We start from the raw sequence: 12807 nt of genomic DNA on the forward strand, positions 1-12807 counted from the left end.
AGCTGGAGAAGGAACTATATAATCAACTTGGATAAGTATACTTTGATTTTATATTGGCACTAATAAAGCTGAACTATAGACTGTTAGAGAGGAAATTTAATATCAACTGGATTTGATCTTTTTCTTGTTGGAAAATTGTGGTTTAAAAAGCTCTGAATAATAGAGAAGAAGAAAAAAGAGGGGGTGAAGACTAAGCATAATAAAGAGTGCCATCTCAGTTAAACTCAACTTGTTTTTCTTTTAAAAAAAACTTGTTTCTTGAAAGTGCATGGAAATTGATACAATAAAGCAAGAACTTTGAAAAATTGAAAGATTGTAACAAAGAAAGAATTAGGAAAATTCTGCCTTTGGATTAGTTGCTGATTCTGGCATGAATTTGGCACTGGATTAGCGGAGACTTAAAAACTTGAGAGGAAGAAAAGTTGACTGTTGGAAATAAACTTTAAAGATACTATTTGGATTAAATTGAGAATTAGAAAGCTGTAAAATTCTGATTTCTCTTCTGGGATTAAAAATGGAACTCAGAAAAATGAAAGAAACACTACAAGAACGAGGTGAATCGCTGGGTTTTGCTTTGAAATTTACTGCAAATGCGACAGCAGAATATGAACAACAAAGACAAAAGGCAGAAGAGGAGGTGGAGCAAATCATAGAAGAGACCATCTTTAGTGATCATCCAGAACCAAGAACTCTTGAAAGAAAGAAGAAAAGAGTTGGAAATAAATACAGGAGATTTAAGAAATTAAATAAAAATGGGAATATCAAAAAAAATTAAAAAGGGGGAAAAGAGTCAGCAGAAATTCAAAGGGCGAAAGAAAGCTATAAACAGAGAGAGGGATAAAAACTGGAGTGAAAGAACAAAGGAGAAAAGACGGGGAAAGAAGGGACAAGAAACAGGATTTGGAAACAAAGAAATATGGGAATTGTAAAAAAAATGGGAAAATCCTTAATTGGACACAAAGATAATGGGTGATTATTATATAGAAAGGGGATTCAGCAAGGCATTGAGGGGTAATATAAATAAATTTATAGTTATGAAATAGGGACATATAGACTGACAAGATCAAAAAACAGAATTGTTATTTTTTCAATAATGGGATCTAATGCTCTTCCTCTTTATGTAGAGAGATAATTGTAACAAATAATGGAATATGTATATTAGATATATTGAAATATTTTAAGATTGGAATGTTGGCTTTTTTGGTTTAAATATGAATGGAATAATTAATGGAATATGTGTATTAAATATATGGAAATAAATGAAATGATATAGGAGGAGAGCTGAAATGGAATTAATTTTAGGGCTTAGGATTGTTTTACTGTTTGAACGAGTAGATTAATATGTCCTGGGGGGGGGGACGAATTTAATGAAATTTAAAAGGAGAAAAATCATGCAGAATCTGATTTGTATATGCTATGTATTTTTAAAGGGATTGTTAAGTTCAATGTTTTAGGTAATAATGTTAAATGTTTTAACGAGATTTAAAAGGGGTAAAAATAAATGAATTACAACTTAGAGGTGGCGCACTTATATTGAGATTTCAGGGGGGAAACCAATTTATAGAAGAAGTGTCTTTTTTTTAATTAGAATTTAAGATGAAATATACAAATGTGACAGTTAAAAGTACTAAACTATAATGATTATGAAGTTATCATAAGTGAATTAAATAATTAGATAAATATTTGGAATAATACAATAAAATAGAAAATGTATAAAAGCACTGTTAAGATAAGGAATTGGATACAAAAATTGAATATGTAATCATGTTCATATTTGTATGTGTATGTGAAACCTGTAATCATGCTGTTCACTAAAAAGAGACGTTAAAATATGGAAAACTGAATAAAACTTGTTTTTAAAAAATGGAACTTTATTTAATAAAGTAATAAAAAAACAAAGTTCTAATAAAAAACAAAGTTATATCTCTGTTTATTCAGTTGCTATTAAAATAGTACTTTTGGTATTAAAAATAATAAATTACTCTCACAAGACACACAAACAAACCAATCCTCCCAACACCTTTCTGGTCCCTTACTCAGAGTCAGCTCCTGCAACAGCCTGGTTCAAGTAAGAGTTAGGTTTGTCCTCCTTTCCTTCACCAATGGAAAAGCCCACTAGAGAAGGATTGAACTCACGAATAATGTCTAGAAAAGAATGAAAGGCAAATGTATACATTACTTTTTCACTTGGATGTAACAACAACAACAAACAACCCAAAGCTAGTCTAGTGATATACTCTAGCTTAGGGGTATCAAATTCAAGGTCCGCGGGCTGCATCCAGCCCACAGTGTGCTTAGATCTGGCCTGCAAGGCTGCCCTGGAAACAATGAAGGACCGGCCCGCAGTGCTTCCACCAATGAAAATGAAGCTTGGGAGGGCCGCATGCAGCCCTTGTGAGCTCTGTTTTTGCTGGCAGAGGCTTGCAGGAGGCCATCCCAGCTGAAAATGGAGAACGGGAGCCTGTTTTCGCTGGCAGAGCGCTCAAGTTGCCACAGGCTCCCTGACACAAGTGATGTCAAGGTAGCCATGCCCACCCTGTGGCACACCCATTCCAACATCAAACACAACCCTGATGTGACCCTTAAAAAAAATCAAGTTTGACACCCCTGCTCTAGCTGGATACATGCCAGTTTGGGTTTAGCCTGGTTCAGGAGTTCCTACTGGTCCTGAATCCTGGAATGCAAAGTGGTTTCATCTGACAATTTGCTAAACATTTTCTCTCAAGTCTGCTTCCTACATTCTGAAAAAAAGACACCAACCTCTAAGAAAGAGATACTTACTTGCTAACGTTGTGACTGTTGTTATGTTTTCATTTCCACCAATGCTGCAGAGTTGGGACGGGGTAAGGAAAACAAGGAAAAGAAAGCAAACAGGAAGGATTTATTTGGAATCAGTCTGGTGATATTTTAAACATTTAACAATCTCTTTTTATTTGAAGTGAGACTCAACTCCCCACCACCAATCTGTCTAAAGCACTTCTTGGTTTTTGACTCCAGACTAATCCAGCTTCAGCAAAGTTACAGCATTAGATCCTTTCAGCCACCGCTTTCCCAGGATCTGAAGACCCAGAGTTTTCAGTTTTCTGCTGCTGCCTTACTTAGAATGCCCATCCAAATAAAATGGAGGTTGACTGTCAGGCTACAGTAGAAGGCTGCTCAGAGTTTGGAACTCATAAACTATATCAACCTGCTATACATAGGACATGATGAAAAATCTGGCATCTTTACAGTAATATCTATTTCCCCTAAAAAACACTGTAATTGCTTTATTTATCTGTGTATCTACCATGCCAAGATGAAGAAAGGTACCACTTTTGAAGATCATCCAGATCAGAAGCTTGAAGTATTCTAAAAAAGAATAGGGACTGTACAGAAGAGCAGGACTGTTTTCAATTACTTTTGATTTTTTTGAGTATATTATACACCCTTCTTTGGATAATTCTGCATTTTGCTAGCTTTTTTTTCCATATTTCTTTTATTTCATCTCAATAGCTTGCCACTTTTGACTCCCGTCTTTGATATCAGCCTCAAGACTTTGGTACTCATGAGAAAGCAGGGAGAGGAAAGCAGAAGGGGAAAATAATTCTTCCACTTTCCTCCTCTTTTCACTTGTCCCCAAATATTGATTCAATATAAAAATTACATTTCCTCTGATATAAAATGCACTAAACCATTTTTGTTTTCAAAGGCAAACTTGATAAGCCATGATCCATCGGGTCCTTGTTTCAGATATTCCCTAACCAAAACAGGGGAACTGAATGATCCCAGGCAGGGGAAAAATACAGTAGGAGCAGGAGTGACTTCTGACTTCCAATTTACAGCTCTTTTTAAGCATTTGTCTGTTAGTGCCAGTAGACCTATGCTGACCTATTACTGTGAACACTGCTAAATTGTTACTGAAGAGATTAACCCAAATTGTAAGCATAACAACTTGAAGATTTCTCCAAAACAGATTAGAAACATACTTCTGATAGTTTATATGAGCAGGTAGCAAACTGACTTTTAACGCCCGTGGAAACAAAACAGAGTGCAGATTTGGGATAATCAAAAGTATTTAGGTTAGAGCACTCACCTCCATGAAAGACCTCGATATTCTGTCAGCACATCAATAATGCTGTGTGGCAAAGCTCCTGCCCCATTTGCTGCCTGATCACCAAAAGAATAAATACAATTAATCATTAGAGGGGCTCCTGCTCTCATATGATCCAAAGGAAACGTCCCCAATTTTTGCTTTTCAGAAATCTGAAAGTATTGTGCTGCTTCATAATGGGATGAAGCAGAATGACAAATGAATTGGTTCAATGTAAGAATCCTTAGTTAAAATAAAATAAGTGAAGGGATGGTTATGGATCAAACAAATCAGAAATAAATCCTTCAAGAAATTACAATAGTATAATATCTCTCAAGAATACTGATTGCACAGAAATGCAAAATCGTAACCCATTTTGGTCCAACTAATGGACGCTTTCACTAGACTAAAATTCATGGATGCAATGTGAAATGAATGAATTTAAAGAATAAACCCATAATGTGAGTTTAAATATTGAACTAGTGCTGCAAAGATTCAAATCAGACCAAAACTGACATAATGTCCAGGTTCATTGTCCCATCAGTGATAAAGCTAAACACCTTACTGTGGATTCAAAATCTCTTTAAGTGTAACCTCTGGCACCAGATTGGGAGTAATCCTACACACTATTCTAAGCTCCTGAGAGGAGATGGTGAAATAGAAGAAATAATAAGGGTTGTATTCAACACCCATACACTAGCATTGCTACTGTCTGGATTATACACCAGTGGGAGATAAGTATCTGTCCTGGCTCATATCAGACTTTTTTAGTGTTATGACATGCACACAGAGCTTTCACAGGTAAGATCTGCACTGCATATAAAAGTAGCAGCAGATCTAAACTGATCTTCACAGGGCTTTTCAGCAAAATACAGGTAGTCCTTGACTTACAACAGTTTGTTTAGCAACCATTCAAAGTTACAACGGCACTGAAAAAAGTGACTTATGACCAGTTTTCACCCTTATGACCATTGTAGCATTCCTCATGGTCACATGATTTACATTCGGATACTTGACAATTGACTCACATTTATGATGGTTGCAGGGTCCTGGGATCATGTGACCTACCTTTTGCAACCTGACAAGCAAAGTCAACGAGGAAACCAGATTCATTTAACAACGGTGTAACTAATTTAAAAATTGCAGCGATTCACTTAACTTATGGCAAGGAAAGTCTTAAAATGTTTCACTTAACAATGTAAAGTTTGGGCTCAGTTGTGGTTGCAAGTTGAGGACTATGTGTCTGTTTATTGCTTGCAGAGTTGCCACTTACTGATGATAAAATTATACTAGATAGGTTATTTACTACACAGTCAGGATGCTTATTTTTCATTGCTAGAAAAATGTTCACAGTATCCATTATGCTATATTAGCTACCACGTGGAAGTAGGAAACAATGCCAAGAGAGATGGCATTTCTAGTCTGAAGGTGATTAATAACCCAGTATCACTGGGGCTATAGCAGAAGGAAACATCAAAAATTCAATTGGCCTTGAAGATCATTTGTTTCTCCTTTTTCAAATTAGAATTCAAAAATGCTTTTTATATTGCTCGGTCTGATGGACAACTGTACATTTGGTGATCCACACTTACTGTTATTGAATCCCCAAGGGCACCTATAACTTTTATATCTCCTGGCCTCAAATTATGAACTATAAAAAAAGAAGAATGAGAATGATATAAGTTTTAGAAAATCTTTAGGATTTAGAATATACTTCTTTAGAGAATTTGTAAGAACTGGAAATGTTACTTAAAAGTCATGTTACTAAAAACTCATCCTTCTAACCAGAACACCGTATTCTCACAAATTCTTCTTCCAAAGAAATTAATACAACATTATTTCCTAGCTATTTCTCAAGAAACACTTTGCATGTGGCTTTTTTTTTTTTTACAAAACAAGTAAATTAAATGGTTTTGGTTTCTAGTGGTTGTTATTAAATTATTTAGAAGCTTTTCACAGGAAGCCAGATTGTCCTTTAAAAGCTACATTTTTACACAAATTACCCTTTCAGCTCTCTTTCTCTATATAAAAATAATTGGAAAATCAATATGTAACATGAAGCAAGGAACAACTTTGAATACTTAGCAATTCAACAAGTAAAGAATAGGTGAACTGGAAGGGAAAATTCCTACAAATGCTTAGATTCCTAAAATAGCAATAGCACTTAGATTTCCAGCTACTTTGAAAGGCCTGAAATCACTACTCCTTGCCTTAAAAATTGAACCTTAACAATTAGCTTTATTGTGGTTTCAGATGTTCCACAAATAAGCAAAAAATAATAATTGATTCTGTCTTGACTCTATTGAATTTATTTATTTATTTATTCATTCAATTTCCACAGCCACTCTATTCAACCATGTGACTCTGTCTGATACAATGTTGTGGTATCAAAGACGTATAGAAATGCATCAATGCATCAATGCATCAATGATAAAAACTTCACCAAGTGGAAGTGCTTTTTCAGCTATTCCTTCTTCCTTCAGCACAGAACTATTTTTTTAGTATGCTATTGTAGAAAAACATTTATATCGAGCATATACTGTTCTGAACTGAAGTATCATAATTCCTCATTCTCTTTTTAATAAGGAAACCTTCCCTAATGTGGTATCTGGGCTCCCATTATCTTCAGCCATCACAACCTGTCAAGGATTTATCGTCATATTTGATGGTCTACTGTGATAATGTTAGAAATAAACACTTGTATTAGATTCCCACAACTACTAATCTATCCTACAAATAGATTTAGTAACAGAGGGATACAGTCAAGATCAAGGGAAGTACTAATACCACTGTATAAAGCCTTAGTAAGACCACACCTAGAGTATTGCATCCAGTTTTGTTCACATTATAAAAAAGATGTTGAGACTCTAGAAATAGTACAGAGAAGAGCAACCAGGATGATTAGGGGACTGGAGACTGAGGCATACGAAGAACGGTTACAGGAACTGGGCTTGGCTAGTCTAGTAAAGAGAAGGACCAGGGGAGACATGATAGTGGTCTTCCAATATTTGAGGGGCTGCCACAGGGAGGAGGGAGTCAAGCTATTTTCTAAAGCTCCTATAGGCCAGACAAGGAATAATGGATGGAAACTGAACAAGGAGAGATTTAACCTGGAAAAAAGGAGAAACTTTCTGACAGTGAGAACAATCAACCAATGGAACAGCTTGCCCTCGGAAGTTGTGGGAGCGCCATCACCTGAGACTTTCAAGAAGAGATTGGACTGCCATTTGTCAGAAATGGTGTAGGGTCTCCCACTTGGGTGGGGGGGTGGACTAGATGACCCACAAGGTCCCTTCTAACTCTGATTATCTGTAATCTGTAATTTATGGAAGGCATTTGTCAATCTTGGCAACTTTAAGAAGTGTGGATTTCAATTCCCAGAACTGAAGAACATGGCTAGAATTCTGGGAGTTGGAGTCCACACATCTTAAAGTTGCCCTGGGTTGAAAAACACCAATGTAAACTCAAGCCAATAATCCTCACTATGTCTTTTCTACAAGAACCACCTATGATTATGCTTTCAAAATATCAGCCTCAATGCGCAGTAAACTTATTTAGACCTTGCAATATTAAATGTGGTCTGTAACAACATTATGCACTCTATTTTCTATCCTCCTTGTTCCATCAGGAGCAGAGTTTTATCTGAATGTAGTATTAAATTTTAAGCATATATATTCATATCCTTGATCTCATATTAAATATCAAGTTCTTGATGAGTGTCCTATGGTGGAGGTCACATTTTCTCAATGAGTATTTGATACAGAAAAATGGGAATCCAGTTGTTGAATGGATGGACATTCAACATGGACATTTTCAATGAAACTCAAGTCACCATTATATATTTTCAGATCATTTAAAGGGCCAATAGATATGTACTACTGGTTGCAGTGGGAATAAAAAGGAAATCTCCCATTCTCAGTATAATTGTTCTTTATTATAGAAACTATTCATATTCATTCTTCTGTACACAGAATACATTCCATCTTATAAAATCTATCAAAAGGCCTTGTATTTTTGCTTATAATTCCGCTATGTTTGGATGGCAAAGTCCCTATGTATTTGCCTTGAGCTCCTCAAGTTCACAGATAAATAAGATTCCCATCTTTGTCTTAATAAATATTGAGAGATTCCAGACCTTGCAGACTAAAATAACTGCATAAACAGAATATGTACCTGAGACAGGAACTGTGTTAGAGGGGCTACGTTCAGAACATGGAATAATGGTCCCAAAGTTCATTTTCTGAAAAGAGACACAGAACAATGAATTATACACAGTCTCCAGTATTTGGGTCTTGGGAAAGGTGAATATGTTGAACAGATAGGAGAAGTAGAATTCCTCCTTAGGAAAGAATGAGGTATGCAACATGTTGTGCCAAACCTCCTGTCATCTCCAATCCATAATAATAAAATATTGTGCAACCAATGTTTTCCATACATGAGGCTGTGCTTCAGTCCATGGCACCACAGGAAAAGGTGAGTAATTACTGTTCCTGTATGTGAAGATGTACGGGTAGTCCTGAAAAGATAAGACAGTGAAAACAGTTAAAATAAGTAATCATTTGCTTCCAGAGATGAAGTCATCAGAGCAATCATTTCAACTGATGGAAAATCTCTATGGTCAATCCACACAGAGAGATCCAAATACTTAGTAGTATATTATGTGCAATATGACTCCTCCATGGATGATCAAGATCTGTGAGAAAGTCAAGGCTACTGGTTAATAAGAGCAGTCCAGACACAGAAGAGATGCACTAAGGGACAGAATATGCCATATGTAACTCAGATGGGTATAATATAACACAGAGAATACTTCTTTTACACATATAATTCCCCAAACCACAATTCTTCACCTTACTTGTGAAACAGAGTAGTTCATATGGATTAGGGAAAATGGCAAAACTGTAATCAAAATGCAATTGTAACTGAAATTAGCCTTGTGAACTTTGTATGCAAGATGTATTGTCAACTAAACTTTCTTGAATGAGATGGAATTTGTTTTTGAATCTATGAAAGAGGCTTGTTACCTTACAGGATTATTATTTCTCAGAAAGAAACTAGGAAAGTGGAACTGCTGAAATCTTTGACTTGCCAACAGCCTTTGTACACAGGGCTATAGTAGGAATATTTTGTCAGTTTGTTTGTCAAATTACATATTGCCCATCTCTTTCTCTGAATAAGTAGGAATTATGGCTTAATGCAACAAACAAAATGTTAAAAAGTTATGATATTTATGTAGTTACTTACTCAGCACATCTAAATTATATTAAAGTAACCAAAATATATTTACAGTCCCCAAGGCATGTCACAACTTTTGAGCACCGCTAATGTTTGGAAATTGAAAGTTGAAAAATTTAACACACCCTATGAATGCAGAATCTGATGACAAGAATTTAACTGATATCAAGTCCTCTGTGACTTGTAATGACACTTGGTTTATTTCCAAGCATTGCTGTTCTGACCCAAACCTTTTCCAATAAAACAAACACGAACCAAAGGGAACAGAAACCTTTTAAGGATTCTTACTCCACGGTTAAAAGGTTGCCACAAGCTAATTAACTTTGAAAAGCACAAGCTACACCAAAACTGTGTGAGGCTACCAAGAATAACAGATAAGGTTACCTAGAAATATTTTACAACACAAGAGTCTCCAAATACCAACTTAAGATACTGCAATGTCCACAAGCCTCTAGTTTCAAAACATCTTTGCTTCTTACAAAGAACATCTGATTCACAGCTGGCTCTTAACTTCTTGAAGAAGAGGCCATTACCTTGCAGCCTTACTCCTGAATCGCCCATGCTGCTGCAACTGCTCTTTTCTGTGAGCAGCCCTGCACACACGGGCACTTGGCACAGGCTCCTCGAGAACCTCCTCATTGCTGCTGCCAGCCCCCACAATCTCTGAGGGCAGCAGTCCACTCCCGAATGGTCCTGGCCCCTCATCAAAGTCCTCACTCTCGTCAGCCATCCGCATCTGCTGCCGGCTAACCACAACAATTGGCTAAGTGGTAGTTTGGATCTCTAAAGTTATTTATGGGTTAGACTTCAGTACAGATAGTCCTTGATTTACAACCATTTGTTTAGTGACCATTCAAAGTTACAAAGACACTGAAAAAAATGTTACTAATTTAACAACTGCGGCGATCCATTTAATAACTGTGGCAAGAAAGGTTGCAAAGTGGGGCAAAACTCGCTTAACAAGTGCCTCACTTAGCAACAGAAATGTTGGATTCAGTTGTGGTAGTAAGTTGAAAACTACCTATGTGTGCTTCTTGTGCATGCTGAAGCACAATAGTTATGCAAGGAGGTAATTTCTCAGGTGCCCTCCTTCATTTCAAAATTCAGAGGGAAAATGCTTCTTGCTGATGGCCCTGTGATTGCGGAACCCTTCCCACCAGGAAATTTAAGGTGTGTTTTGATAAGCTAAGCTTATTATTTCAGATCTTTGCCATTTAACCTACCATTAGTGGCTTAACTACTATTCTATTCCATGCCTGAGCTTGAAACCTCATATTTACTACTTTGACTCAGCATTTAATTTTTATCATGTGGGATCTCAAAATTGTAATTTTATTGTGGTAATAAAATTGCATAAGTTTGTTTCTATTTTATCACATTATTATTCTATTTTTAAAGAAGAACACCACCCGTAGAAGACACATTTGCTAAAACAAGCAACTATAATTAATTTTCAGACACCTTCAGGCTACAATTTTGTTTTTCCTTGCATTAAATAGCAAATGTAAAATATACATTAACTGGGAAGCACAGTTGAGTTCAAAAGATCTTTCTTCCATTTCCAATGGTACACTAACACCATGAAGAAGCAATGCCAGTTGATGAACAAACGTCCTTGGAGACACATTTGAAAGCCCACTGACATGAGCCTGGAACATGTTTTTTTCTGTCTATTCAGTTGCTGTGATTCTGACCATAATGGCTGGAGAGAAGCAAAGCTCAATTGTAACATACTGTATATGCTCTGCACAGGAAGAACTCAGGATTCTTTGGAGGTTGGAAAAGTCCTGCCTGAAACTCTGGAGAATGCTGCCAGTTAATGTAGATTACTGTGGGCAAGGCAGGCAATTGCCTGACTTCCTGTGTTCTCATACAAAATGTTTTTTTAAATGAAACTGCTACCACCTTGGGTGCCAAAATTTGGATTCTTGTAGTGTTTAATGACATGGCAAAAGTTCCGTTGTTTTATGCCCCTGTTAGAGACTGACTCTGAGGGAGAGGAGGAACAGCCAACAGGGAGTGGAAGTGTGGCTCTGGAGGTTGTGGAGGAGGCTGGGGAAGGGCAGAGGCTGGCTGGGCAGTCAGAGGAAGACCCAGGCCCATCCCATCTCCATCCTAGGGCACGCAGGGAGGAGAGGATAAGGGAGAGACTTGAATGGCATGGCCTATGGGGGAGGAAAGGGCCTTGATCCTCTTCATGGGCTGCAATGTGAGAACTGGTTAAAAGGACGGACATGCATAGGGGTAAATGCTGGAAACAAAGCATGGAAATATCTCTAGTCTGTTGTTCCTCTCTGAGTTTGGCATCCTTCCAGTGTGTATTCCTGTATCTGTGGACATCTTGCTTTAATTGCTTCAGTATGGTTTGTGTTATTTTTCCTCTTTATAATTTATAGCCATTTTTAGTTTAAACGGCATTTCCTTCTTTTCGTAACTGCTTGTGGGAAAGTTTTTTGTCTTCAGTCCTGAATTAGACTTTGGAATGTATTGCTCCTCTTCTGGAAAGTTTGTTCATCACAACACTTGGTGATGATTGCCATCCTGTTTCATTAGCTATTTGCAGCATGACCAGAATAATCAAATAGCCCCAGTTTTACTCCATGCACCAGTGATGCTGTCCTTGTCTCACTTTCAGGTCATGGTTAACCAACCTTTACTGTTTTTTTCCCCCTGTAGTGCAAAACATCAGCCTGACACAAAACACAAGAAAGCACAAAGACAGAGGGGACCTGGCATTGTTCCATCACTTCTGGTAGTCTTCGCCTTACAATCATTCCTTTAATGACTGTTTGAAGTATCCAGTGGTGTATTAACCATTAAGCAGACTAAGCACATGCTTAGGGCACCAGGCCCAAAGGGGGGGACCACAAAAACTTTTATGGAGCCTCAGCTTGGTTTTGTTTGTACAGTATGTTACAAAGGAGGGGCGCACTAAGATTTGTCAGTGCTTAGGGCACCAGTGAGCCTTAATCCACCACTGGAAGTATCAGCAGTATTGAAAAAAGTGACTTATAACCTCTTTTAACACTCATGAGTGTTGCAACATACCCATGGCCACATGATCAAAATTCAGATCCTTGGCAACTGATTAATATTTATGACAACTGAAGTGAGATGGGGTCATGTGATCACAGTTTGTGATCTTCTGACAAAGTCAAGGGGGAAGCTACTTAAGAACTGTGTTACTAACTTGACAACTGCCATGATTCACTTAAGAACTGTGTCAAGAAAGGTCATAAAATGGACCAAAACTCACTTGACAACTATTTCACTTAACAACAGAAATTTTGCCTCAATTGTGGTCGTAAATTGAGGACTATCTGCAGAGGATAGCTAGTCCAAAATGGCTCAGAACTGTTACACTCAGGTTGTAACAGTTGTTATGGAGTTTTTGCACAGAGCAAGAGAGCATCGTATCACCACAGTGGCCAATCAGATCTTTTTGAAAAGAAATGAGATCACAATTTAAACTTAACACCTTTCTTCTGTTATTTCTCCCCAGC

At 37.2% G+C, this 12807-nt stretch overlaps 1 protein-coding gene across 1 annotated transcript in view; it reads right to left on the bottom strand.

Annotated features, from left to right (window-relative positions):
* Window positions 1-12807, bottom strand: part of PLB1 (phospholipase B1) — a 107583-nt gene that overhangs the window by 73922 nt on the left and 20854 nt on the right. Inside the window, exons 15-20 of the mRNA XM_026695620.2 lie at window positions 8505-8585; window positions 8243-8309; window positions 5662-5720; window positions 4073-4146; window positions 2782-2825; window positions 2037-2145 (exon numbers count right to left, since the gene is read on the bottom strand). Of these exons, the coding sequence (XP_026551405.2) occupies window positions 2037-2145; window positions 2782-2825; window positions 4073-4146; window positions 5662-5720; window positions 8243-8309; window positions 8505-8585 (434 nt within the window). The remainder of the gene's footprint in view (window positions 1-2036; window positions 2146-2781; window positions 2826-4072; window positions 4147-5661; window positions 5721-8242; window positions 8310-8504; window positions 8586-12807) is intronic.

This window comes from Pseudonaja textilis, chromosome 1, assembly GCF_049901715.1.
Source record: "Pseudonaja textilis isolate UNSWEBS1 chromosome 1, rPseTex1.2, whole genome shotgun sequence".
Lineage (NCBI taxonomy): Eukaryota > Metazoa > Chordata > Lepidosauria > Squamata > Elapidae > Pseudonaja > Pseudonaja textilis.